Source organism: Bufo bufo, chromosome 8 (genome assembly GCF_905171765.1).
Source record: "Bufo bufo chromosome 8, aBufBuf1.1, whole genome shotgun sequence".
Taxonomy (NCBI): domain Eukaryota; kingdom Metazoa; phylum Chordata; class Amphibia; order Anura; family Bufonidae; genus Bufo; species Bufo bufo.
The window spans coordinates 3,786,954-3,811,818 of NC_053396.1; the positions used below are offsets into that span (position 1 = coordinate 3,786,954).

The window sequence follows — 24,865 nt, forward strand, 5'->3', positions numbered from 1 at the left end:
TGACATTGGTATATGTGTGCACTATGGCGATCTGCTCCCATAGACATGGCGTGGGCGTGACATTGGTATATGTGCACTATGGCGATCTGCACCCATAGACATGGCGTGGGCGTGACATTGGTATATGTGTGCACTATGGCGATCTGCTCCCATAGACATGGCGTGGGCGTGACATTGGTATATGTGCACTATGGCGATCTGCACCCATAGACATGGCGTGGGCGTGACATTGGTATATATGTGCACTATGGCGATCTGCTCCCATAGATATGGTGTGGCCGTGACATTGGTATATGTGCACTATGGCGATCTGCACCCATAGACATGGCGTGGGCGTGACATTGGTATATGTGCACTATGGCGATCTGCACCCATAGACATGGCGTGGGCGTGACATTGGCATATGTGTGCACTATGGTGATCTGCACCAATACCAGTAGGACAGTGAGGGATGTTGAAGGCAATGGAATGATCTCCAGCCCCATCTTGTTAATACGTACGGTATATAACTGGTGTCCTCCCTACACAGGTTATCAATGACTTTTCTTGCCTTTATTTTCCTCCAGATCAGTGTTCACAATGCAGCTACTTGTTACTGGGAACAGTCAGCAAGCTTGTGCACAGTGCAGGGGAGCGCCTAGAACAGGGCTGGCCAACCTGCGGCCCTCTGCTGTTGCAAAACTACAACTCCCAGCATGCCCAGACAGCCTACAGCTATCAGCCTACAGCAGGGCATTGTGGGAGTTGTAGTTTTACAACAGCTGGAGAGCCGCAGGTTGGCCAGCCCTGGCCTAGAAGTTCAGTGTAACTGGCCTTTCTGAAACCTTCTCCCTGCTCAGCAGAATGGTATGGCCCATGAATTAACCCCGTGTAATGCATCCATGGGCTCAACACGGTGGACGTGTATCAGGTCACATGACCAGCATCGGGTTTTGTTCCTCACAAAGCACTAATGACCCGGAGACGCCCTCCGTGACCGGGGCGGATTCTCTGGAGGATATACTAATGACAAAAATATAAATGCAAATTCACTGCAAAAATGATGATATTAGTGGCTCTAAGTATAAAAGATCGGGCTGTTAATCCACCACATGGTTGTTAAAGGGTTAACAGTGGACAAACGGACTAATTGACGTAAGGCCTGTTCTCCTCTGTTGCGATTCACGTCCGTCCGTCATTGTTGGCCTTACGTGGTCTACACTGCAGGCAGTGACCTGCGGCCAGGTACCAGACGGGTCCAGGGCATCGCTACGAGGCCTTTACAGCACAAGACGGTCCGTCGTCAGCTCCTATGCAGAGCTATGTGTCTCCATGGTCCGGCAGCCATATTCCTTCTGTCTACCCGGACTGCAGAACCAGGGATGACACATAGCTCAGCACAGGAGCTGCAGACACTAAACGATGTCAGAATGTTAGCGGGGCCGGATGTAGACTTTAACCCTTCGCTCTCCTTTTGGTCACGACTATAAGTCACCAGCGTCCGGGGTCTCCTCCTCAGTTTCCTGTTCTATTTCTGCCGCGGTCGTGACAAGCATTTCACCAGTAGAAAGCGGCTCAGGCCTAAAACACTACACCTGGTCAGGATTTCCTGCCGTGATACTGAGCATAGCCAAAAATCCAGAGACAAAGCGCAGGTCCCACAGAGGACGGCCGGCGGCTACTCACCTCCCCGGCTGCTCTGGGTACTTGTGTTTACAGTAAGCTTCCAGCGACGCATAGACCTTCTCACGTAACGCCTCCACCTCCGAGGGGTTGGAGAGACCCTTAGAGTCTGCATGAAAGAAACAGCATCACAGCCGGTCAGGAGACAGTCAGTACATTGGAAAGCATACAATAAGATGGTGCCGGGGCGGACCGGCCATAGACCCTGCTAGGAAGGTCCCCGGGCCCCCTGATGCTCCCAGCGCATGAGGCACAACTGTATTACTGTCCTCACTATAATAGTCCAGCGGGGCATGGGAGCCGATGGCCGCCATTCAACCTCACAGGCCTCAGCTGTTGTGAAGTGATGACATCACCTTGACCGCCTGCAGCGGGATGATGTTATCAAGCTAGAGAAGGCCTGTGGCCTACAGTGCATACTATTGGGGGTGCAATGGGGGCATAGTTATTGCTGGAGGCACTATATGGGGCATCATTAATACTGGGAGAACTATATGGGAGCATTATTAATACTGGGGGAATTATATGGGGTGTTATTACTGCTGGGACCACTGTGGGGGAGCATATACTACTGGGGCCACTTGGTTTCTGCAGTATAGTATTTGCCAGCATTGGGGAGGATGATTGTCTGTGTGGCAAACTGCAGAGATCAGATGTGGCTGAATATAGTCGCCATGGCGGTCTGGTTCAAATGGAGATGAGGAAAGACTAGGTCTACATTAGAGGAGTCGTCACGGGATATAACAGGTATGTAGAGCTGTATTCTCCTGTATGTTTGATAGGGCTGAAAAACCTGGCAGGATGGTGAATGTGGGGCTGGCTCACTGCTGTCGCCCGCGTCTCACCCTCTCAACCCCTTCCTACACATCTTAGGCTACTTTCACACTAGTGGCAGCCTTCTCCGGCGGGGGAACAGCTTGTCGGATCGGTGCTGCCGCTAGTGCCGCCGGAAGTCCACTCCGGACCCACTGACTATAATTGGGGTGGACCAGAGGCAAACATGCCGAGAGGCAGTCGAAATAAAACTACCACCTTCTGTTGGACCCCCCTACAGTGTAGGACCACCTTGAGTCCTTCCAGGGCCAGTCTGCCCCTGGAATTGTCTTCTGTACTTGCGGATAAAATAAACCAAGGACCTGATTAATGCAATATGATGTTCAGTTGGCAGTGCCACATGATGTCAGACCCCTCCTCGCCCCACATGATGTCAGACCCCTCCTCGCCCCACATGATGTCAGACCCCTCCTCGCCCCACATGATGTCAGACCCCTCCTCGCCCCACATGTCAGACCCCTCCTCGCCCCACATGTCAGACCCCTCCTCGCCCCACATGATGTCAGACCCCTCCTCGCCCCACATGATGTCAGACCCCTCCTCGCCCCACATGATGTCAGACCCCTCCTCGCCCCACATGATGTCAGACCCCTCCTCGCCCCACATGATGTCAGACCCCTCCTCGCCCCACATGATGTCAGACCCCTCCTCGCCCCACATGATGTCAGACCCCTCCTCGCCCCACATGATGTCAGACCCCTCCTCGCCCCACATGTCAGACCCCTCCTCGCCCCACATGATGTCAGACCCCTCCTCGCCCCACATGATGTCAGACCCCTCCTCGCCCCACATGATGTCAGACCCCTCCTCGCCCCACATGATGTCAGACCCCTCCTCGCCCCACATGATGTCAGACCCCTCCTCGCCCCACATGATGTCAGACCCCTCCTCGCCCCACATGATGTCAGACCCCTCCTCGCCCCACATGTCAGACCCCTCCTCGCCCCACATGATGTCAGACCCCCTCCTCGCCCCACATGATGTCAGACCCCTCCTCGCCCCACATGATGTCAGACCCCTCCTCGCCCCACATGATGTCAGACCCCTCCTCGCCCCACATGATGTCAGACCCCTCCTCGCCCCACATGATGTCAGACCCCTCCTCGCCCCACATGTCAGACCCCTCCTCGCCCCACATTAGCTTTGCAGCTGGGCACAGATTTGGGTCGGTGCCTCCGATAAATGAGCATTCACCTGGGTTGAATAGGACGATTGCTCGTAAGCAGCCCAGCTCGGTCTTGTCCATCTGCATATCCCGCATTTTGGAGACCAGTTCTGTGAGGACCCTGGAAAAATAATAGCAGCAGCTGGATCACACATGGGATAAGCCCCAAAATACAGCAGACAATGTGCGAGTATAAACTGCGGAGCGAGGAAAGCAAGGATCTCCGCTATTCATATCGATGGAACAGATCTTCTGAACGCTCCGGATCCTCCTGGAACTAATATAACTCGCTCACAGGATGCCACCTTTACTGCTGCCACTAATCAGGCGGCTCCGCTCAGAACGGTTCATAGTAGCAGCAAAAACTCAAACGTATGCAACAAAATCCGCCCATAACTGGATCTGTGGCGCAGATTTTACAGCTTATGCTCCAGAATTCTGCTGCAGATTTCACCCAAATTCCACCATGAATCACCATTTGATGCCGACTTTCCTGCAGATACAATATGACCTGCCTCCTGTGCCAGCTGTGAAAAGCCCTGCAGGTCGACATGATCAGGACGGGTTTTCAGCCTCTGGATATAAACATTGATTGCTTCCATTTTTCTGACAGGAAGCAGAGGTCTTGAAAATGCTCAAGCATGGTAAACCGTTTATTATAGGTTTGCCTTGCACGCGGCCGAAGCTTTATTTGTAGATCACTGGTCCGGCCTTTCCTAATCGATATATACTATTGGATTTCTGCAGAGCTGGATCCTAATCTTTTCCTCCTGTGATAAATAACCCTGGAATCAGAATTTACGAGAGGGCTCTCCTACCTGTCAAAGATGGCGCCGACTCCTGCACTGTGCGCGCTGTTCCGGTGAACGTGCAGGCCGGTGGCTAAGAGGATTCCATCTTTGACAGCTATTGATCGATGGGAGAAGGAGGCGATGAGGAGTTCATTCCATCCTGCAGAAGACAGCAGACATGTTAGAAGACAGAGCGGACTGCTCCGGGAGGGGGCAATTCCCAGTCCGACATCCGAAAACCATCACAACAAGATATTGACAGACAGAAGAGGACGACTCAAGGACGGTTATTTATGGGAAGGTTTGGTCCCCCCCCCCCCCCCCTCTATAAATTCACATTTTATGGACTGAACAGAAGTATAAAATATGGATCAGTTTTATCACTTTAGGGTCCGGACCCTCACAGAGAAGTCGGTGTAAAATGCGGCTCAATAAGACGCCTCTTCCCGTCCTTTTCTGCTTCTAGATGTCATGGAAGGAAATGAGCGCCGAGCCTCGTCCGCTCCATTTTCCCTGAAGCCGCGTTTCACCTCCTATTAGAAGACGCATGAGTGGATTCTGCCGCCCTGTTCGCTGGATGTCGGGCTGTTAATGTTTTATGTGCGGTCAATCCCCAGAGTCTGTTCCGGGCTCTCAATAATACATGAAGTCACTGGTAAAACCCTGCAGGGAGGCTATTTAAAGCGGCGGACCGGTCCACTGGGGGGACCCGATTCAGGATTTGGGCTGTACGATCCGTTCATCTGAATGGATTTTAGGTCTGCGAGGAGGCGCCTCTCTACAGACGATTCTCTGGCAGATTAACTCATGTTACTGCGAGTATCTGCACATGCGCAAATGATCTGCCTGGTAAGACCAAAATAAGCGTTTGTCCATGTGCCGCTAAGACTCATTTAGTGGCGCATGCAAATTTGTATTGATATCATTACGCATGTGCCGATACTCGGTCATTTCAACCACGCGCCGTTAGTGCAACGAGGTGGGCGGCCATGTTAATCTGCCGGCAGTGTGAGCGGAAATTCATTCAGATGAACAAATAGATTCACTCATCACTAACAAATGTGGCGAATCAGTTCAGAAAACCTGTGCGATGACAGCGCGCCCGCTGCAGGAGTAATGTCACTGGTGCAAGGGCATGTTCACACAGCAGATTCAGCGCAGAATTTTTGTCTACATCTCATAAATCGGAGTGGATTTTATTTTTAGCGCTTGTATAGATTTCTGCAACAAACCTGCTGTGTATAACATAAAGGGGAACTCCTTCAGAGCATTCACCAATGACATCCTAGTTTTTTTTTGCACTGATTAAGATAATTTTGGGATTGTTCCTTTTAGGGCCCATTCACACGACTGTAGGCCATCCATGCGGTCCGCAATGCATGGGCGCCGGCTGTGTGAAATCCATATTGAGGCGCAAACTCATTGACTTGAATGGGTCGGCGATCCGCAATATGTGGCAAAGACAGAACAGGTCTTATTTTTGCGGTGCAGAGGCTCAGCCCCAAAAGTCCACATAAGAGCCGCGTAGCACTTCCGCTCCATACTGCGCCATTTAAGTCAGTGGGTCTGCATCTGTGATACGAGATTCACACAGCCAATGCCCGTATATTGCGGACCCGCTGTTTGCGCTCCACAATAGGGGCACGGGTGGCCTACGGTCGTGTGAATGAGCCTCTAGTCACATGTTATCGGGGAGACGCAGGAGCCCGGCGGCAGACTCACCCGCTCTCAGCAGTATTACTTGGTCGTCTAGTGGCAGTTCTGAAAAGTGCGGGATTCTTTTTGCCCATTCGACCAAAGTGAAGAGCTGCTTGTCGGCGGCTTGGCAAATGTTGGTGACGGGATCGCTGGGCTGGAAAGAGAGAGTCTCCGTTAATGATATTTGTACAACTTGCGCACTCTTCCCCTCCCCCTATAATGCGTGGTTTTATCTATCGCTATTTAGGATGTGGACCCTCGTCCAAAGACTACACCTCACTTTGAGAGCCCCATGATATGGCCCAGTACTGCCCGAGGGGGACAGAGCCCCCAGGTAGACCTCGTCATGTGCTGAGCCGCAGGCGCTTTTACCGTCACCGTCCGGTTAAATCACGCAGCACCTCACCTCGCAGTTTCTACAAATATACAACGTACGTTCCATACAAGCTGCATAGGCCTCAGCCCCCGCACATGCGCAGTAAGCCCCGACGTGGTTCCTCCTTATCTGGGGCTGACCTCGAGTTACATCATGTCTTATACTCCAGTCACATCCAGAGCAGTTTTCAGCATTCTACCCAGATAACCATTCATAGTATGTCAGAACATAACCGCCCCCGATGCTACTTACAGAATTAGGGGCGAGGCCCATGTTGGCCTCAATGTAAGTTTCTGTCTTTGGCTCCACCGCCAGTTCGGCCTCCAGGATTTTCTCCACTGGCATGTCCTCACTGGCGCTGCTGGTGCACTCTACCTCGTTCTCATTCCGTTCTTTCCCTCGCTGCCTCTCCTCCTGCACAGCTGTGCAAAAAGCAATAGAGAGAATGCATGAAGAATGGCGGAACCAGGGCCGGAAGAACAGCAACCTAACTCACCGCTAGCAAACATGCCCACAGCGTGAAAACCCCACTGGTTATGGTGCCCCCTAGTGGCGAGTACTGGGAAACACCTAGCCTGAAACCTATCTACCTGCAGACCTCTGAACACGCATGCTGCCACCAGGACTCTCCGACCTGCAGCGCGGTGGGTTCAGCGAGCATCTCCTCTCCGTTCTGGAGGAATCGTGTCTAATTGCATCTAACATTGTACTTTGTAGCATAAGCTGTGAAGGCTGTTGATGTTGAGATGCACGCGAGCCAAAGGCTGTTCACTTCTCGCGCAAATCAACCATGGGAAAGTCCCAGCGCTGGCTGCCTTTCTGGAGATAATCAGCAAATTCCAGTCCTCCCAATTATTTAATAATACGATTACATTTTTGGAACCGCGATGCTTTCAGATGGAGCCTTTGCTTTTTTTTTTCCTGTCTGTTGGGTAATCGGCTGCCAGAGTTTACGGCCGCCGCTGGGATTGGGAAAACCGCTGAGAGCAAACAACGTTATTCCAGACCCTGCATGATCCAGGAGCGCTGGCGACTGGGAACCGTTCTAAGGTCAGCCTTCCCTACTGCGTTCATGTCACCGGGTAGAGAAGAGCTCAACGTCACAGCGCAAATCCACATCAAAAAGGTGTTAGCGGCCCTTCACCCGGGCGACCGCTTCCAGTCCTGGTGTAAACACGTGCTGCCATCACGTCGGCTACTTTCACGGCAAAACGCGCCAGTTCTAATAATACAACCGGCTGCATCCGTTCAGAACGGATCCGGGTGTGTTAGATCGAAAATGAAGGAACCAGATCTAGCACTAAAATCAATGGGCGCACGAAAAAAAATATATAAAAACACGGATCCAGCACCACTGACTTACATCGTTTTTGGTGCCAGATCCGGCTTCTTCATTTTCCCATGCCGCACACAGAAACGCTGCTTGCAGCAATTTCGTGCCCGGCATTGGAACGCAACAAACCGGAATGGAACACATTCTGCCGCTCTCCGTTCTGGTTGGCTCAGCTTGGTCCCTATTGACAATGAATGGGGAAAAAAACGGAAGCGTTGCGCTGCGGTTTGGAGACCCTGTGCCGGATCTCAAAACCGGACACCACAACGCAGATGTGAGAGTAGCTGCATCTGCCCTTATAATGCAACAGCCACGAGCAGTCCTGCAGGTGTAAACACTCGTCGTATCGCCGATCAGCGCCTGCCTCGGGCGATTTATTACCTAGCTTCCACTGTTCAGGTCTAAGGTAACCTAAAGCCTGGACGAGTAGCGCGGACATTAGAGGTAAGGAGTTAGCGGGACATTTATTAAAGCTTTTATGTCACTAGTGTGGCGGTAAGAAGTCACAAATGATGGCGCATGCACAGCTTCTCGACACTTTTCTGAAGCGGCTTCCTGCCTCAGTCCGCGCCAGCTCCCGGCATAGACTTCTTTCTGGTGCACGGAAAGGCGCATCTTACTCCAGCACAGGGGGACCAAGGCTGGCATATGGGAACGTTAGTCCTGGTAAAGGTGCCCCTTCGCCCCCTCGGTGCGGCTCCTTCTGTAGATTTACGGTACATCCACACAGGACGTCAGTTGTGGTGGAGTCCGCATGAGTTATATGTAGATTCGTCACCTTATAGGGATATGACGGTTGTTTCATGACTATTAGATCATACCTACCACTGGGACCCCCACCGTTCACAAGAAAGGGCCCTGTACCCCCCATTCGCAGATGCATGCAGCTGCTCCATTCATTTCTATGAGAATTCCGGAAATAGGTGAGCGCTGTACTCGGCTATCTCCAGAACTCCCATAGAAATGAATTGAGCGGCTGCTCCGTTCCTTGCAGGGGGTAAGGAGGCCCCCCCGTTCTTGTGACTGGTGGGGGCCCAGTGGTAGGACCCCCACAAGCTAATATCTTTAGAATACCCCTTTAAGCTTTGCACAGTGGCACATGAGGATGAAGCTTCTTAAAGGGACACTTCCATCAAATTTCTATTACCCCAACCTATATGTGAAAAACAGCGGCTGGTTTTCTGGATGTAGTTTTTTTTAGGTCGCTCCTTGTATTCCACTTCCTGTCCCGGCTCGATCACTTCCTCTTTCTTTAGACTTCTAGCAGGGCGAACATCCCTGCTTAACTCTCCCAGTCAGACCATCACTGGGACCAACAGGAGCCCCCCGCAGTGACACCAATCCATGCAGAGCTCTTATGTGGGCGTCTTTAATTCAGCCACATAATCATCACAATTCTACACCTACTATTATCATGAGGATTAGCCTGCAGACATGGATTACCTATCTATACGGGAGGTCTTAACATTTGTGATTGAAAGCGGCTGTCCAAGTGTTTACCTATCCCGAGTCATCGGTATTAATCAGTGGGGGTCCGAAGCCGATCAGCTTTTTGAAGAGGCTGTGGGGCTCTGGTAAGTGCCACCTGCTCCTCACAACATACGCACAGCGCCGTCCCGGGTTTTGCAGCTCAGCCCCATTCACTTGAAGGCCACGTGACCTATGACATCACTGGCCAGGACCCGCACCGATTATACTGATGTCCTATCCTGACGACTGGTCATCCGCATTAAACACCTGGACAACCCCATTAATTTTCCGTGGTCACAGTACTGTCAAGGTGAAAAACAGCCACAAATTCTAAAAAAAAGTTTTCTATGAATATTAGTTAAAAAAAGACTCCTTTTTGTCCCTTTAAAACCTCACCCACCACTGCCATTGTAGGACGCTGCGGATCTGCCGCACGTTTCAGTCCCATCAGTCACCCTCGTTACAGGCACACTGTCAGCAGTCCTGCGGGGATCTTCTATCTATAGATCCTGATCTTCCATTCTGGCGTCCTTCTCTTGCGAGCCTACGTGATGTTCCCCACCTGTCGCCATCAGAAAGGTCCTTCGTGGTCTGAATCCGTGGGCTGAGGTCCTTTCATCCACTGCTTCCGCTCTTGCTCTCATAAGTTTACTTTTACTAGCACCAGCCACGTTTGACCATTGTTGTGGTCATGTCACCGCTCGCTCCATACCCCTCCATAGAGCAAAGGTTTACCGAGATATGGAGCGGAAGGGCAGGGGACCAGGCAGATGTGAGCAGTAAGGTTCACGGGCAGAGCAGCTCATGGCCACGGTCACCATGACCCTCGTGGACGGGTGTCCAACTCCACCATTTTGTACAGTTTCTATCAATTTGCAGACTCACGTGGTCACTAGTCTCCACGGCGGTTGGCAATGATGCATTCAGCATTTCTGTGCATTAAGATAGTTGTGCCAAATGGTGGTGAACTTGCTTGTTTCTCTCCACTGTGGTACTACAAGTCCCAGCAGGTCATGCTGATGCTATACATCCAATGATGTCCATGACGGGATCTTTACACTGTCCTCCTCTGATTCTCATCACCTCGAGATCCGTGACCGTCCTGCCCTCCTATGGTCGGGGGCTCTCTTCTGCCTGAATAATGACCACGTGATCCTATGGAAGAACACAGCCGATCGCTGATCTCCCCCCATCACATTTTACCTTCCTACAATACGGGTTTTCGTTTTCCCGCTTTTCACCCTTTTTTCCAATAAACTTTGTACGGTGAAGCTGCGGAGAAATCAGGGAGCCGCCGCTTCCGCAGCAAGCAGGAGAGGAATGTGACGGGGGCACGGCCTTGGACACGGGCCACCTCCAGCAGAACGCACGGATCCTGCCGGTGTCTAGGAATGAGAAGGAAATTCCTTGCAGATGCTTCCTCGTGGCGGTCCTGTCAGGAATTAGCCGTGTCCCGTTGCCACAGACCCCTAATGGTAAGAGACTCCATCCTCTCTCACGGCCTATGTGAAGTGACAGGCTTGCCGCGTGGACGAGCGTCTCCATGTTAATTTGCTGCGGCTGAAGAGGACAACGTAGCGTACAGACCGAAGGCAGGAACCGACTCCCAGATGAGGACGCTGCTTCATTACGTATCCCTCCGATTAGAAGTCGCGACCAGAACTCTCAGCATTGGTGTTCTTTACGAAACCGACGGCGGAGAGAGCTGCAGATCTGTGATACTTGGGCGTCCACCTTTCCTAGAAATCCCCCCATGGACCATAAAACCAGTGCCCCCGTATGACAATAGGCCATGGATGTGCGACCCTGGAACGTGGGCGTGATCACATGTACAGCGGTCCGGACAATAACTCCCTCTGTCCCGAGACGTCCATGTTTTTAGCTGACATCGTCATATCGTAATCTCCTGCTCACAAGATCTCAGGCCGGTGACACAAAGTAACCGCAGAGAGAAAAAAGAAAGAGTCAGCAATAACGTGTCAGCCTTCCTCCCCCGGCCATTGCATCCTCTAGGAGAACCGCCGGCACCGCTTCCTATTTCACTCTCCACTTTCCTGTGTGACGTCACTTTACTCCGTAACGCAGGAGCAATGGGGGGAGTGGGCCTGCATGCGACCCCGGCAAAGCTCCCGTCATCTGACTGATCTAAAAACTGCTCATAGCTTAAAGGGGATGTGGGACCTTTTTTGGTTCCATACATAACTTAAAGGGGTTGTCCAGGATTTTGATATGGATCAGGCGTTACCTTGTAGCACCTCCATTGTGCAGTGGACGGAGCGGATACTGCAGTATCTGACGGGGGGAGTAGTGCTGCAGTCGGGTGTGGACCTCCATGATCTAATACTGATGTCGTCTCCTGAGGAAAGGCCACCATATTCCTGGGGGACTCCATTCCGGCCTTGTACAGAGGTCTTATAGGTCACATCGCTGCCCCGAGTCTCTCCCAAATCGTGGATCTAATCACCTGATACTTGTGATGCGATTAGTCGGAGGCGTAAGACTAGATGAACATGGCCCGCGTACCTCTCCGTATGGGGAAGAGGTGGCAGGTCCCCTACACGTGACTCTCCAGTGTCCCTTCCCAGTACGTGCTCTGGACGCGCGGACAGAGGGGGAGAACGGACGCCGATTACTCCGGGCTGGAGACACAATCTGCAGGGTTTCTGGGACGTAGAGGTTAAAAGAATTAGGTTAATCTGGAAATTCATTTTGCGGCCGCCTGTAATTTGCATCCTGCTAATTGCTGGTAAAGTGCTAATTATCGTAATTACATGTGTGGTGGATTATTGAGGCTCACATGAGAAGACCGGATTCTATGGAGGCCACAAAGACAATGAGACTACAGATCATCCGAATAGACATTGGGAAGGGTGGGGGGAGGGGGGTGACCCCTATGGTCCTCATTCACTTCTACTGCTGTGAATGATGAGAGTGCTGCCCAAGTCCAGGTCTCAGATGAGCGGAGAGACGTGTAAGGGGCCAAACGTCAGGCTCGAATCGCAGTAACGCCAAAGTGGAAGCCAGAGGTGGATTCGGTCCACTTCTACCAGATCCACGGCCTTGGTCACACCCCAGTATCCCAGCCTCATGGTTGGTGGTCAGGTCTCTTCTGCAGGGAGTGCACTGCTGTGGCTTAGGTTCATCAGCAAAGCTTCAAAAAGTTAAAATAAGAAAAAAACTTTGCAAGACGGGAAATGGCGGTGAGGTCAGAGTCTTATGGGGGAGAGGGCGGTCTGAGGAGGCCACACCAGGGACATCTACCGGGAGCTCCAGTCATAAGGGACAGGCGAGGGCTCTGCACCTGGACAGCGCTGCAGACTATGCTGGTGCTATAGAGATTCTAGCTAGCCACAGTCCAGCTGCATCGAGCGGTCACTCATGTCGGTGGGCTCCTGCCGCTTTCCCCTTACAAAGACCACCTTCTTCCTCGGGATAGTGAACTTTGAAGGTGTTTTCCGTCTTCAGACATCATTTAGCAAATCTGTTTTCAGAGCAGGTGCGCGCCGCATTGTGAACAAGTGTGGTGCTATATTCAGACACAGCCATGTTTTTCTAACCTCAGAGAACCCCTTTAATTATTCTTCACAAAAAAAATAATAATCTTATAATGCACCCAGTTAAAGGTTTTTTTGCTGCTAGATCCAGCGGTGTACGTGCCCGGGGTCACCCGGCCGCCATTACCCTTCATGGTAATTTTACATGGACATCTTCCTGGTTTTTGAATCGTATAGAGCAGCACAAGAGCAGCATTGTTCCCGGGATAACAGGGCGATCACATTACAGCATTGCACATCCTACAGGAGATCACAGACATTCCTGACCACGACACCGCTGACCGCACAGGTGACCGCGCTCACTGGCGGCAGGTGGAAAATTACTCAAGTGACACTTCCCTCCCATTTCCCCTCTTTACCATTCAGTAGGTTTGCTTTCAGCTACAAGTGGGGCACAGGACTGACGCCCCAATCACTGTTTAGCCGGTTTTGTGGGATTTTATTTTGCCCCTTTAATGCTCTGATCTTCTCGTTGGGAATTAATATTTCGGATTTCCCCGTGCAGCACCCCAGGTGTTCTCTTCTGGGGGTTTGCGGCACTTTTATGTCAACGTCCCCTCCTCTAGAATAATTGCCTATTAATCCTCCTTTCACACATGTGACTTGGATAAAAATGAAAAGTTCAGTTTCACTTCACAAGCAGGTGACTGAGCGAGGCTCGCCGCCTGCAGCTTCCCCGACCAGATCCAGGAACACCTCGCGGATTCTCCATCCTGCACTCCAGGAAATTCTACGAGATGATGGTACAGGACTCTGTGGTCGTGCTAGGATTCTCCTTTCTGGCCCGTCAATATAAACCTTCCCTCAGTTCCTAAGCAGTAGTCTGTGCTCCAGAGCTGTGCTTCCTTCACGAACGCTCCCCATAATTGTCCCATGGCTGTACGAACGCTCCCCATAATTGTCCCATGGCTGTTACATTTGGCAGCAGCACATTGGCCTGTGTATACAGGAAACTCTTTGAGGACAAATGATCGTAGTAACGATCGTTCATCCACATACAGGCCAGATGATCGCTGTATGGAAATGAATGGGCAGTGATCAGGAATAAACACACACATGAACCCTCCTCCCCGATCACTGCTCGTGGTACGGTCCTGTTTAAATGGACCTTATTACAGATTGTGCAGTCCTCTTCTAGAGTCCGGTGACACCTGCCCTCTGCAGCCCACCTATATGCTGTCTGTATGGGCTACGTCCACATCAGTGCCCCGTCTGGAGACTTTTAGGTGAGGCTGTAATAGGGCCACGACCTGTAGGCAGTAAGGCCCGTGTCCTGTAGGCAGTAGGGCCCACGACCTGTAGGCAGTAGGGCCCACGACCTGTAGGCAGTAGGGCCCACGACCTGTAGGCAGTAGGGCCCACGACCTGTAGGCAGTAGGGCCCACGACCTGTAGGCAGTAGGGCCCACGACCTGTAGGCAGTAGGGCCCACGACCTGTAGGCGGCAGTAAGGCCCGCGTCCTGTAGGCAGTAAGGCCCGCGTCCTGTAGGCAGTAGGGCCCGCGACCTGTAGGCAGTAGGGCCCGCGACCTGTAGGCAGTAGGGCCCGCGACCTGTAGGCAGTAGGGCCCGCGTCCTGTAGGCAGTAGGGCCCGCGACCTGTAGGCAGTAGGGCCCGCGACCTGTAGGCAGTAGGGCCCGCGACCTGTAGGCAGTAGGGCCCGCGACCTGTAGGCAGTAGGGCCCGCGACCTGTAGGCAGTAGGGCCCGCGACCTGTAGGCAGTAGGGCCCGCGACCTGTAGGCAGTAGGGCCCGCGACCTGTAGGCAGTAGGGCCCGCGACCTGTAGGCAGTAGGGCCCGCGACCTGTAGGCAGTAGGGCCCGCGACCTGTAGGCAGTAGGGCCCGCGACCTGTAGGCAGTAGGGCCCGCGACCTGTAGGCAGTAGGGCCCGCGACCTGTAGGCAGTAGGGCCCGCGACCTGTAGGCAGTAGGGCCCGCGACCTGTAGGCAGTAGGGCCCGCGACCTGTAGGCAGTAGGGCCCGCGACCTGTAGGCAGTAGGGCCCGCGACCTGTAGGCAGTAGGGCCCGCGACCTGTAGGCAGTAGGGCCCGCGACCTGTAGGCAGTAGGGCCCGCGACCTGTAGGCAGTAGGGCCCGCGACCTGTAGGCAGTAGGGCCCGCGACCTGTAGGCAGTAGGGCCACGACCTGTAGGCAGTAGGGCCCGCGTCATCTCCTCACAGGAGGCTGCGATACAACGCGGCCAAGCAAGAGCCAGAAAATCCCAGCTTGACAATCTCCCTGAAACCAGATCAGGCTCATGTTCAGACCTCCCAAGACGGCTGCAGGGAGCCTGGGAAAGGGCCTCGCGCTGCAGCTTCCTGCTTATTCTCTTACTTGTTTAATTCACACAGCAAAACAGCAGGATCCTGAGCGTAGCATGGGCCGCTCACTGCTGCGCTGACCCCGCAGTCATATATACACTGCTCAGCCGTCTCCTCCTCCTCCGCACCCTGCAAGACGACCTGCCGGAGGCCGATTCCTGCACAATGCTGGCCTCAGACGTAAGGAGGGGGTACGAGAACTCGCTGGAGTATATAGGCCAATAATCTGCATCTGGGAGCGGGCATTACCACCACTCTATTCTACCCCTGGCATACAGAGGACCTGGACCCCCGCATCGCAGAGACTTCTCCCGTGCTGCGCCAATACTCTGCGATGCTTTGCCTCAGGCGTCAAAATACTTCCAGCATGCCCCAAAAACCCATCATGTCAGGAATGCTTCTGTCACGTGACCGTATAGCAGCGCCATATGGAGCGACTCTACTGCCGCCCTTCCAGGTTCTCTCCTTCCATCACCATGGACTTGGTCTGAGACGACAGGGATCCTGGACCGCGAGCGGTTCATGCTTGACTGGACTGAATCAGCACCTCGTGTCACTCCCCCTATTAGATTGTAAGCTCTGCTGGGCAGGTCATCTCGGTCCTCATTTCAATGTCAGATTGTTAGGGGCAGACCCAGATAACTGAGGGCCCTGATGCTAGAACGGTGTATGGGCCCCTTGTTATCCAATACCGTATCCGTTTCCTCCAGTGATTGTTAGCCATACACTTTATTAGCTCAGGCGGATTTACACGTCCCGATGTCAGGGAACTAACGACCACCCTGTAATCCAGCAGCAGTGGTCGTGCTGGCACACTATAGGAAAAAGCGCTTCACCTGTCTGGTGGCTGGGACTGTGGGACTGTCCACACCACCCGCAGCGGTGGCCGTAATCTCTGGATACGAACAGTGTATAACGTGATGGATTCATGAATCCAGCCAGCAAAGGAAGCAATATAGAGAGTCACAATACATTAGTAAGTGCCTTGTATTAACTGCACCTACATGACAAATGCCATTTACTGAAGTCAGGCAACCCCTTGAAGATGGCAGTGGCCCCCTTACGTACAGCGGCACAGGCATGTCCGCCCCTGTCTAAGGATGAGGGTCCAGCGCTGCTCCTCTGTTTGTCCTTCATTGATGAGTGAATATCTCCGGTTACTGCAGAGCATCACTCACACATGACACAGGGAAGCCCTGGCGGCTCCTGACACTTTCCCCTGTTAATTGCTGTGGGACGGAAGCTAAATTATGTGTTAAAGAGACAATAAATCCTTCCCCTAATCCGCTGCAGCAGCTGCTGTGCCTCGTGTACCGACAGCTCGGTGTCAATAGGGAGATAAAGGGCAGATTTATGACGGCTGCGTCCGTCCCATCGGATGGGGAGCAAAGCTTCCAGATAAAGGGCAAAAGACTGAAAACTTCCCACAAGGCAGAATCAGCGGAGGCCTGCGACGCTCAGTAGATGATGGGGGTCATCCTATATAAGGGGCGACATTACTAATTGCTGGAGAACACCATTCCGGGCTTAGTTTAGGGTTGATTGCGTGTCTAATGTCTTCCTAGAGGTCCGATATTATTAGTGCATGTGGCTGCTATGACCTTCCAATAAAAGCCCCCCCAAATTCCTTAACCCGTTTGCTCCTTGACTCAGGATCGTGGACAGAGACGGGAGATGAATTTAATGCTGCAGAGCGCTTTACATGACCCTGACTCCTCTGCTCCCGAGCACAACCTGCGCAGTATTGATCCTGGCAGCCGGGTAATGATCTCGTCTTCTTCACGTGGGCGACTGCAACCGATCGTTTTGTCCCTACGATGATAATAGAGTTTCGTTTGGCGTCGCTGACAGGAATGGATGCGCCGAGGGCAACGAAAATATGTCTACCTGACAGAAATGGGCGATTTTCTGCAAGTGGCGGCCGTGTTCTGGCAAAAATACAATTTGTACGTCTTTTTATCTTGTGTCCGGAGCCTCGGCTCAGCGGCCCGGGGGAATGAGGCCGTTTATTGTAATCCTGAAGTGTCTGCTAAATCATTATGTGGCGGGAGCTGCGATCTATAGACACGCGGGGGCCGGATCCTGATCACTACATGGCTGTAGATGCCTTATATTCTGCTCCTCATTCTCCTAACTGTGTTGATGGGGATCATTCTGTATCTTTGTCCTGGCCCCTATTTCCCAGGCTGGGTACCTTAACCCCTTCTGGGCAACACCAAATTTGGGGATTTTAAATCTCGCTCTTCAGAAACTAACTTTTTTTTTTTTCTCAGCAACGTGAGGTCTTGTCTTTTACAGGACATGGCGTTTCACACACTCTATGTTAGCGGAGCAGATGATCATGCCCATGGCGAAAAGGAAGTACAAGCTACGGACCGGAAGCTGACACACAGGACCAAAGCTGCAGAGAGCAGGTATGTATGCATCTTTCCAAAGCAAAGGCTGGCTACAGGATCTTGTGAAAAGTTACTTATTCCTGAAAACCCCTTTAATGCAGTCTTCCTGCTCTGTCTAGCAGCTCTGAGATGCCCAGTAGTAAATTTCCTCCTCTGGTCGTCACTACTGATCATGGGATCAATAAGGGCCTTGCAGCAGCATAAATATACCGTGTATAAGGGACTGATTGGAACACCCTGCTTATCACTGTTTATAGTATAAGGACAGGAGAGAACACAGGAGAGATGAGAACTGATTATCTATCATCCCTAGAACATTCTGCTTACAGCGGTTTATAGTATAAGGATAGGAGAGAAAATAGAAGAGGGGAGAACTGATTATCTATCACCACTAGAACACTGCTTATCACTGTTTATAGTATAAGGATAGGAGAGGTGAGAACTGATTATCTATCACCACTAGAACACCCTGCTTATCACTGTTTATAGTATAAGGATAGGAGAGAACACAGGAGAGGTGAGAACTGATTATCATCACTAGAACACCCTGCTTACCACTGTGTATAGTATAAGGACAGGAGAGGGAAGAACTGATTATCTATCACCACTAGAACACCCTGATTATCACTGTTTATAATATAAAGATAGTGGAGAACACAGGAGAGGTGAGAACTGATTATCTATCATCACTAGAACAGCCTGCTTATCACTATGTATAGTATAAGGACAAGAGAGAACACAGGAGAGGCGAGGACTAATTATCACTAGAACACCCTGCTTAACACTGATAATAGTATAAGGACAGGAGAGAACAGAGGAGAGGTGAGAACTGATTATCTATCATCACTAGAACACTCTGCTTATCACTGTGTATAGTATAAGGATAGGAGAGCACACAGAAGAGGGGAGAACCGATTATCTATCACCACTAGAACACCCTGCTTATCACTGTTTATAGTATAAGGACAGGAGAGAACACAGGAGAGGTGAGAACTGATTATCATCACTAGAACACCCTGCTCATCACTGTTTATAGTATAAAGATAGTGGATAACACAGGAGAGGTGAGAACTGAGTATCTATCATCACTAGAACATCCTGCTTATCACTGTGTATAGTATAAGGGACAGGAGAGAACACAGAAGAGAACTGATTATCTATCATCACTAGAACATTCTGCTTATAGTATAAGGATAGGAGAGAAAATAGAAGAGGGGATAACTGATTATCACCACTAGAACACCCTGCTTACCACTGTGTATAGTATAAGGACAGGAGAGAACACAGGAGAGGCGAGGACTGATTATTATCACTAGAACACCCTGCTTATCACTGTTTATAGTATAAGGACAGGAGAGAACACAGGAGAGGTGAGAACTGATTATCATCACTAGAACACCCTGCTCATCACTGTTTATAGTATAAAGATAGTGGATAACACAGGAGAGGTGAGAACGGAGTATCTATCATCACTAGAACATCCTGCTTATCACTGTGTATAGTATAAGGGACAGGAGAGAACACAGAAGAGAACTGATTATCTATCATCACTAGAACATTCTGCTTATAGTATAAGGATAGGAGAGAAAATAGAAGAGGGGAGAACTGATTATTATCACTAGAACACCCTGCTTATCACTGATAATAGTATAAGGACAGGAGAGAACTGATTATCTATCATCACTAGAACATGAGAACTGATTATCATCACTAGAACACTCTGCTTATCACTGTGTACAGTATAAGGACAGGAGAGAACACAGGAGAGGTGAGAACTGATTATCTATCATCACTAGAACACCCTGCTTATCACAGATAATAAATGGCCATAGACTGATAGAAAATAAAACATAATCATGATTAACATTTCCAAACTTTTCTAAATATATTTTAATCTGTTTCCTAGTTTTCTCCACTTGTGGTAAAAAACTGGACAAAACCAGGGTAATGTCACTGGAGTGGCCACACTATGGTTCACTTATGTAATCTCAACAAGCGAATACCATTAACACCCGTACAGAGATGCAATCTGACCATGTATACGGCAGGAGGTTTTCTGCCACTCCCTCACACTGCAGCCAGACAAATTCCCAGTGGGGTCTTAGTTCCCTTTATTTTACCCGTGTCTGATAAAAGGGGTGCAGTCAGTGATAGATTCATGCAGGTAAATATGGAGGTAATATCAGCCCAATGTGTTGGGGTCACCACCTGGCATCACAAGTGTAGCATGTTAGATAGGTATAGATTATCACCTGATGGGTGGTCAAGACAAGAGCCTCCTGGTGGATGGAGCGGCTGATCTAAATTTCCCTCATTCCTTATCACAAACTTCTTACCGGCAGCCGTCCAGCTGCCTAAAACTACACAAACATTTACAGAGAATTAATGCCAATATGCACAAGAGCTTACATTTCACTACACAGCATTCATTAACATGATCCGTGCGAGAAGAGTAATGGTGCAGGCGGCCATCAATATCTATGAAGGCTGCAGCACATCACTAGAACCCATAGCCTCGGGGTCCCAGATGTATTCTTCCCTCCGCACAGCTTAATACTCCATTCATCTGTTATATCTGTCTCTGGGAAAGCTGGGTAACAAACCACATCAAATGTCAGCGAGCAATTACAGAATCATAATTCCTCCAATGTTGTGGTAGAACGCTGCGAGAAATGACGGAAGCCATATGGCGGCACCCAACTTTCTAAGAATCAGATGAACCTCATAAATTGCTGCACTGACTATGAACAGTCACTGTAGTAATTCTCTGTAAGCTTTTGTACTACATTATCGTATTGCAATAGTAAATCAGATAGTCATGCATTGCTATTCTAGTAATTGTGCGCTTAGATGGATACACCTAGGACCCCCACGGGGAGCGGGAATGCTGGGGGTCCTTGAGGAGGAGTCAGTCGGATATATACAGATTCTTACCTTCTCTCTTCATGCCCATAGCAAGACACTTCTGATAGCGACAGTACTGACACCGGTTCCTCTGCCGCTTGTCAATCAGGCAGTCCTTGCTGTCCCGGCATGTGTAGGTGAGGTCCTTCCGAACAGTCCGCTTGAAAAACCCCTTGCATCCTTCACAGCTGTACACCCCATAGTGTTTACCTGGAGGAGGCAATCATGGAGACGTGTCACATTGATGAAGAAGAAGAAGAACCGAGGTCCAGCCGCGGTACATGTCCGTAGCACAGCTTCACTATAGCACCAGCAATGCCTTATGATGCTGCGAGTTCAGGTGACACATCCAGTAGTACAGTGGCAGGCTCATAAAGAAGGAAAGCGTGACATCACCGACACAACCTGGGCAAAACGGCCATGTTTTTTTTAATCCAGTACTACCCCTTTAAGAGACCCGATTTACGGTGATTGAAAGTCAATAAAAGAAAATATAAACCGTATTCATACAAAGCATTTGCTGCGCAGGCGCCAATATATATATAGCTGCAGATCTGGGGTGAGCAGGACACTAAGAAACGCCCTTCAGCTCCACACAAAGAAGATGCATTTATCCTGCAAAGTTAAAAGGGTCACTGTCGGCTGTACAGGAACTTGGATACTGCAGAGGGCCACGGGGGCCCTCTCTGCTGCACCCTGCATTAATAAGCATACATTAGAGAAGGCCCTGCCTACTCTGTGAGGACAATGTACATGAGGGGGCGTGCCCCCGCCCTGGAGGGGCCCCTCTGCTGCACCCATAATGTACATGAGGGGGCCTGCCCCCGCCCTGGAGGGGCCCCTCTGCTGCACCCATGCCTACTCTGTGAGGTCAATGTACATGAGGGGGCGTGCCCCTGCCCTGGAGGGGCCCCTCTGCTGCACCCATGCCTACTCTGTGAGGACAATGTACATGAGGGGGCGTGCCCCTGCCCTGGAGGGGCCCCTCTGCTGCACCCATGCCTGCTTTGTGAGGACAATGTACATGGAGGGGCCCCTCTGCTGCACCCATGCCTGCTTTGTGAGGACAATGTACATGTCGTGCCCCTGCCCTGGAGGGGCCCCTCTGCTGCACCCATGTCTACTCTGTGATGACAATGTACATGAGGGGGCGTGCCCCTGCCCTGGAGGGGCCCCTCTGCTGCACCCATGCCTGCTTTGTGAGGACAATGTACATGAGGGGGCGTGCCCCCGCCCTGAAGGGGCCCCTCTGCTGCACCCATGCCTACTCTGTGAGGACAATGTACATGAGGGGGCGTGCCCCCGCCCTGGAGGGGCCCCTCTGCTGCACCCATGTCTACTCTGTGATGACAATGTACATGAGGGGGCGTGCCCCTGCCCTGGAGGGGCCCCTCTGCTGCACCCATGCCTGCTTTGTGAGGACAATGTACATGAGGGGGCGTGCCCCCGCCCTGAAGGGGCCCCTCTGCTGCACCCATGCCTACTCTGTGAGGACAATGTACATGAGGGGGCGTGCCCCCGCCCTGGAGGGGCCCCTCTGCTGCACCCATGCCTACTCTGTGAGGACAATGTACATGAGGGGGCGTGCCCCCGCTCTGGAGGGGCCCCTCTGCTGCACCCATGCCTACTCTGTGAGGACAATGTACATGGAGGGGCCCCTCTGCTGCACCCATGCCTACTCTGTGAGGACAATGTACATGAGGGGGTGTGCCCCCGCCCTGGAGGGGCCCCTCTGCTGCACCCATGCCTACTCTGTGAGGACAATGTACATGGAGGGGCCCCTCTGCTGCACCCATGCCTACTCTGTGAGGACAATGTACATGGAGGGGCCCCTCTGCTGCACCCATGCCTACTCTGTGAGGACAATGTACATGAGGGGGCGTGCCCCCGCCCTGGAGGGGCCCCTCTGCTGCACCCATGCCTACTCTGTGAGGACAATGTACCTGGAGGGGCCCCTCTGCTGCACCCATGCCTACTCTGTGAGGACAATGTACATGGAGGGGCCCCTCTGCTGCACCCATGCCTACTCTGTGAGGACAATGTACATGGAGGGGCCCCTCTGCTGCACCCATGCCTACTCTGTGAGGACAATGTACATGAGGGGGCGTGTCCCTGCCCTGGAGGGGCCCCGCTTCTGTATTGCTCACCCTCAGTACAGACATTGACTGGTTCCTGAGAAGCGAAGGCACAAAAGCAGACACCACAAACCAGACACGGTGGAGACAGACGTGTCAGGAAAGGTCCGGGCCGCTCCGCGCCACAATTCCCCGAGCTACAAAACAACTTCCTTTTAAGATTTCATCAAACGTTCCGAGATGAAGAAGTCCGAGTTCACGCGCTGATCGGATCCTCACAGCAGGAGAGGCAGAAATAAAATAGTGGAGGACGCATAAATGGTGGAAATCCGCCAGACAGCAGACGACAACCCGTGAGCTGACAATCACGACTGACCTACCGCGACGACACAAACCTTTCTGATATAAATCGTGTTTTCACGACTCGAGGTTGTGAAGGCTGCGAATCTGGGCTCCGATCTGCTAATTAGACGAAGCAATAGAGATTCCTCTCTGACCCTCTATTATTCCTGCTGTCACTTTGTACACCCGCCATCGCCCTGCCCTCTTCTTCCCAGCAATAGATGAATAGTTACCTGAAGATCTGTCCCCGCAGATGGCGCAGATGTGCTTGGTGAAGGCTGCCATAGCGCCCGAGGGGTGCATCGGCACTTTAAGGATGCCATTTATTCCAGGAGGCGGCTTGATATCCTCTGTGCTGCTGACCGAATGCATGGGGGAATGGAGCTGAAAGCAGAGAGAGGAAGAGTCACAAATACCCTGCAGAGTACATACCATATACTCTATACGGGGGCTGTATGATCCCCCACCCTGCCTGGCGGTACCAGCGGCATGTACAGGGTTAAATCATCATATATATAATCTACTGCGCTAGCAATATACAGCATCAGAACAGTCCCGTCTCCCGCAGTCGGACCCCACAGCACATATACATACATGTTATTACGGATCTTATAATGCTGCACTCACTCCGATTATTCGGCACTAATTTCCTTAATACCGACCCGTCTTACAGTTAACCCCTTCCTGGCCTGAACGGGCTGATAACAGGGAGCAATAGACTCGACACATGGCAGGTGGAGTGCGACCTCCAGTGTAAATCGACATGCCTTGGGATCATATCCAGACCGCGGGACAAATTACGCTGCAGGGTGGTTTTTTTGTGTGGATGTGTCCTTAAGGGGCTATCCCACCAAAAATATTCTACAGTTTTCCAATGAGCGCCTGGATCTGAATACTTATGTAATTGCCTGTAATTAAAAATTCTGTATAGCCAGTGAGCTGTTCATGAAATCTATCTGTACAGCGCCCCCTGCTGTTTGTTATTCTTATTTCTTTGTCCTGTCACTGAGAAGGCCGCACATGCTCAGTTCCATCCTTCAACTGCCTCCTGAGCTGTGATAGGATGAGAGCTACAGCGGAAAAGACACGCCCCCTGAGCTGTGATAGGGTGAGAACTGCAGCGGAAAATACACACCCCCTGAGCTGTGATGGGGTGAGAGCTGCAGCAGAAAAGACACGCCCCCTGAGCTGTGATGGGGTGAGAACTGCAGCAGAAAAGACACGCCCCCTGAGCTGTGATGAGGTGAGAGCTGCAGCAGAAGAGACACTCCCCATGAGCTGTGATGGGGTGAGAGCTGCAGCGGAAAAGACACGCCCCATGAGCTGTGATAGGATGAGAGCTGCAGCAGAAAGGACACACCCCATGAGCTGTGATGGGGTGAGAGCTGCAGCAGAATAGACACACCCCCTGAGCTGTGATAGGGTGAGAGCTGCAGCAGAAAGGACACACCCCATGAGCTGTGATAGGGTGAGAGCTGCAGCGGAAAAGACACACCCCATGAGCTGTGATGGGGTGAGAACTGCAGCGGAAAAGACACACCCCATGAGCTGTGATGGGGTGAGAACTGCAGCGGAAAAGACACACCCCATGTGCTGTGAAAGGGTGAGAGCTGCAGCGGAAAAGACACACCCCCTGAGCTGTGATGGGGTGAGAGCTGCAGCGGAAAAGACACACCCCCTGAGCTGTGAAAGGGTGAGAGCTGCAGCGGAAAGGACACACCCCATGAGCTGTGATAGGATGGGAGCTGCAGCAGAAAGGACACACCCCATGAGCTGTGATAGGGTGAGAGCTGCAGCGTTAAAGACACACCCCATGAGCTGCAGCATAAAGGACATGCCCCTTGATCAGTCAGCTTGATATAAATCTAGCAGAGCAATAAATGTGGAGATCTCCGGATCCGTGTGAGGTACCGGGCTGGTTCTAGCTTTATTATGTCATG

The 24,865-nt window shown here is 51.6% G+C and overlaps 1 protein-coding gene across 4 annotated transcripts in view; it reads right to left on the bottom strand.

Annotated features, from left to right (window-relative positions):
- The window catches only part of RXRA (retinoid X receptor alpha), a 129,790-nt gene that overhangs the window by 2,836 nt on the left and 102,089 nt on the right, over positions 1-24,865 (bottom strand). For 3 of the 4 annotated variants that reach the window (XM_040406467.1, XM_040406466.1, XM_040406469.1), the window contains 8 exons: positions 23,159-23,309; positions 20,539-20,718; positions 19,857-19,964; positions 6,779-6,948; positions 6,175-6,304; positions 4,480-4,612; positions 3,691-3,782; positions 1,666-1,771 (listed from right to left, as the gene is read on the bottom strand). In XM_040406467.1, the coding sequence (XP_040262401.1) occupies positions 1,666-1,771; positions 3,691-3,782; positions 4,480-4,612; positions 6,175-6,304; positions 6,779-6,948; positions 19,857-19,964; positions 20,539-20,718; positions 23,159-23,309 (1,070 nt within the window). The remainder of the gene's footprint in view (positions 1-1,665; positions 1,772-3,690; positions 3,783-4,479; positions 4,613-6,174; positions 6,305-6,778; positions 6,949-19,856; positions 19,965-20,538; positions 20,719-23,158; positions 23,310-24,865) is intronic. The other variant, XM_040406468.1, reaches the window with a different exon arrangement.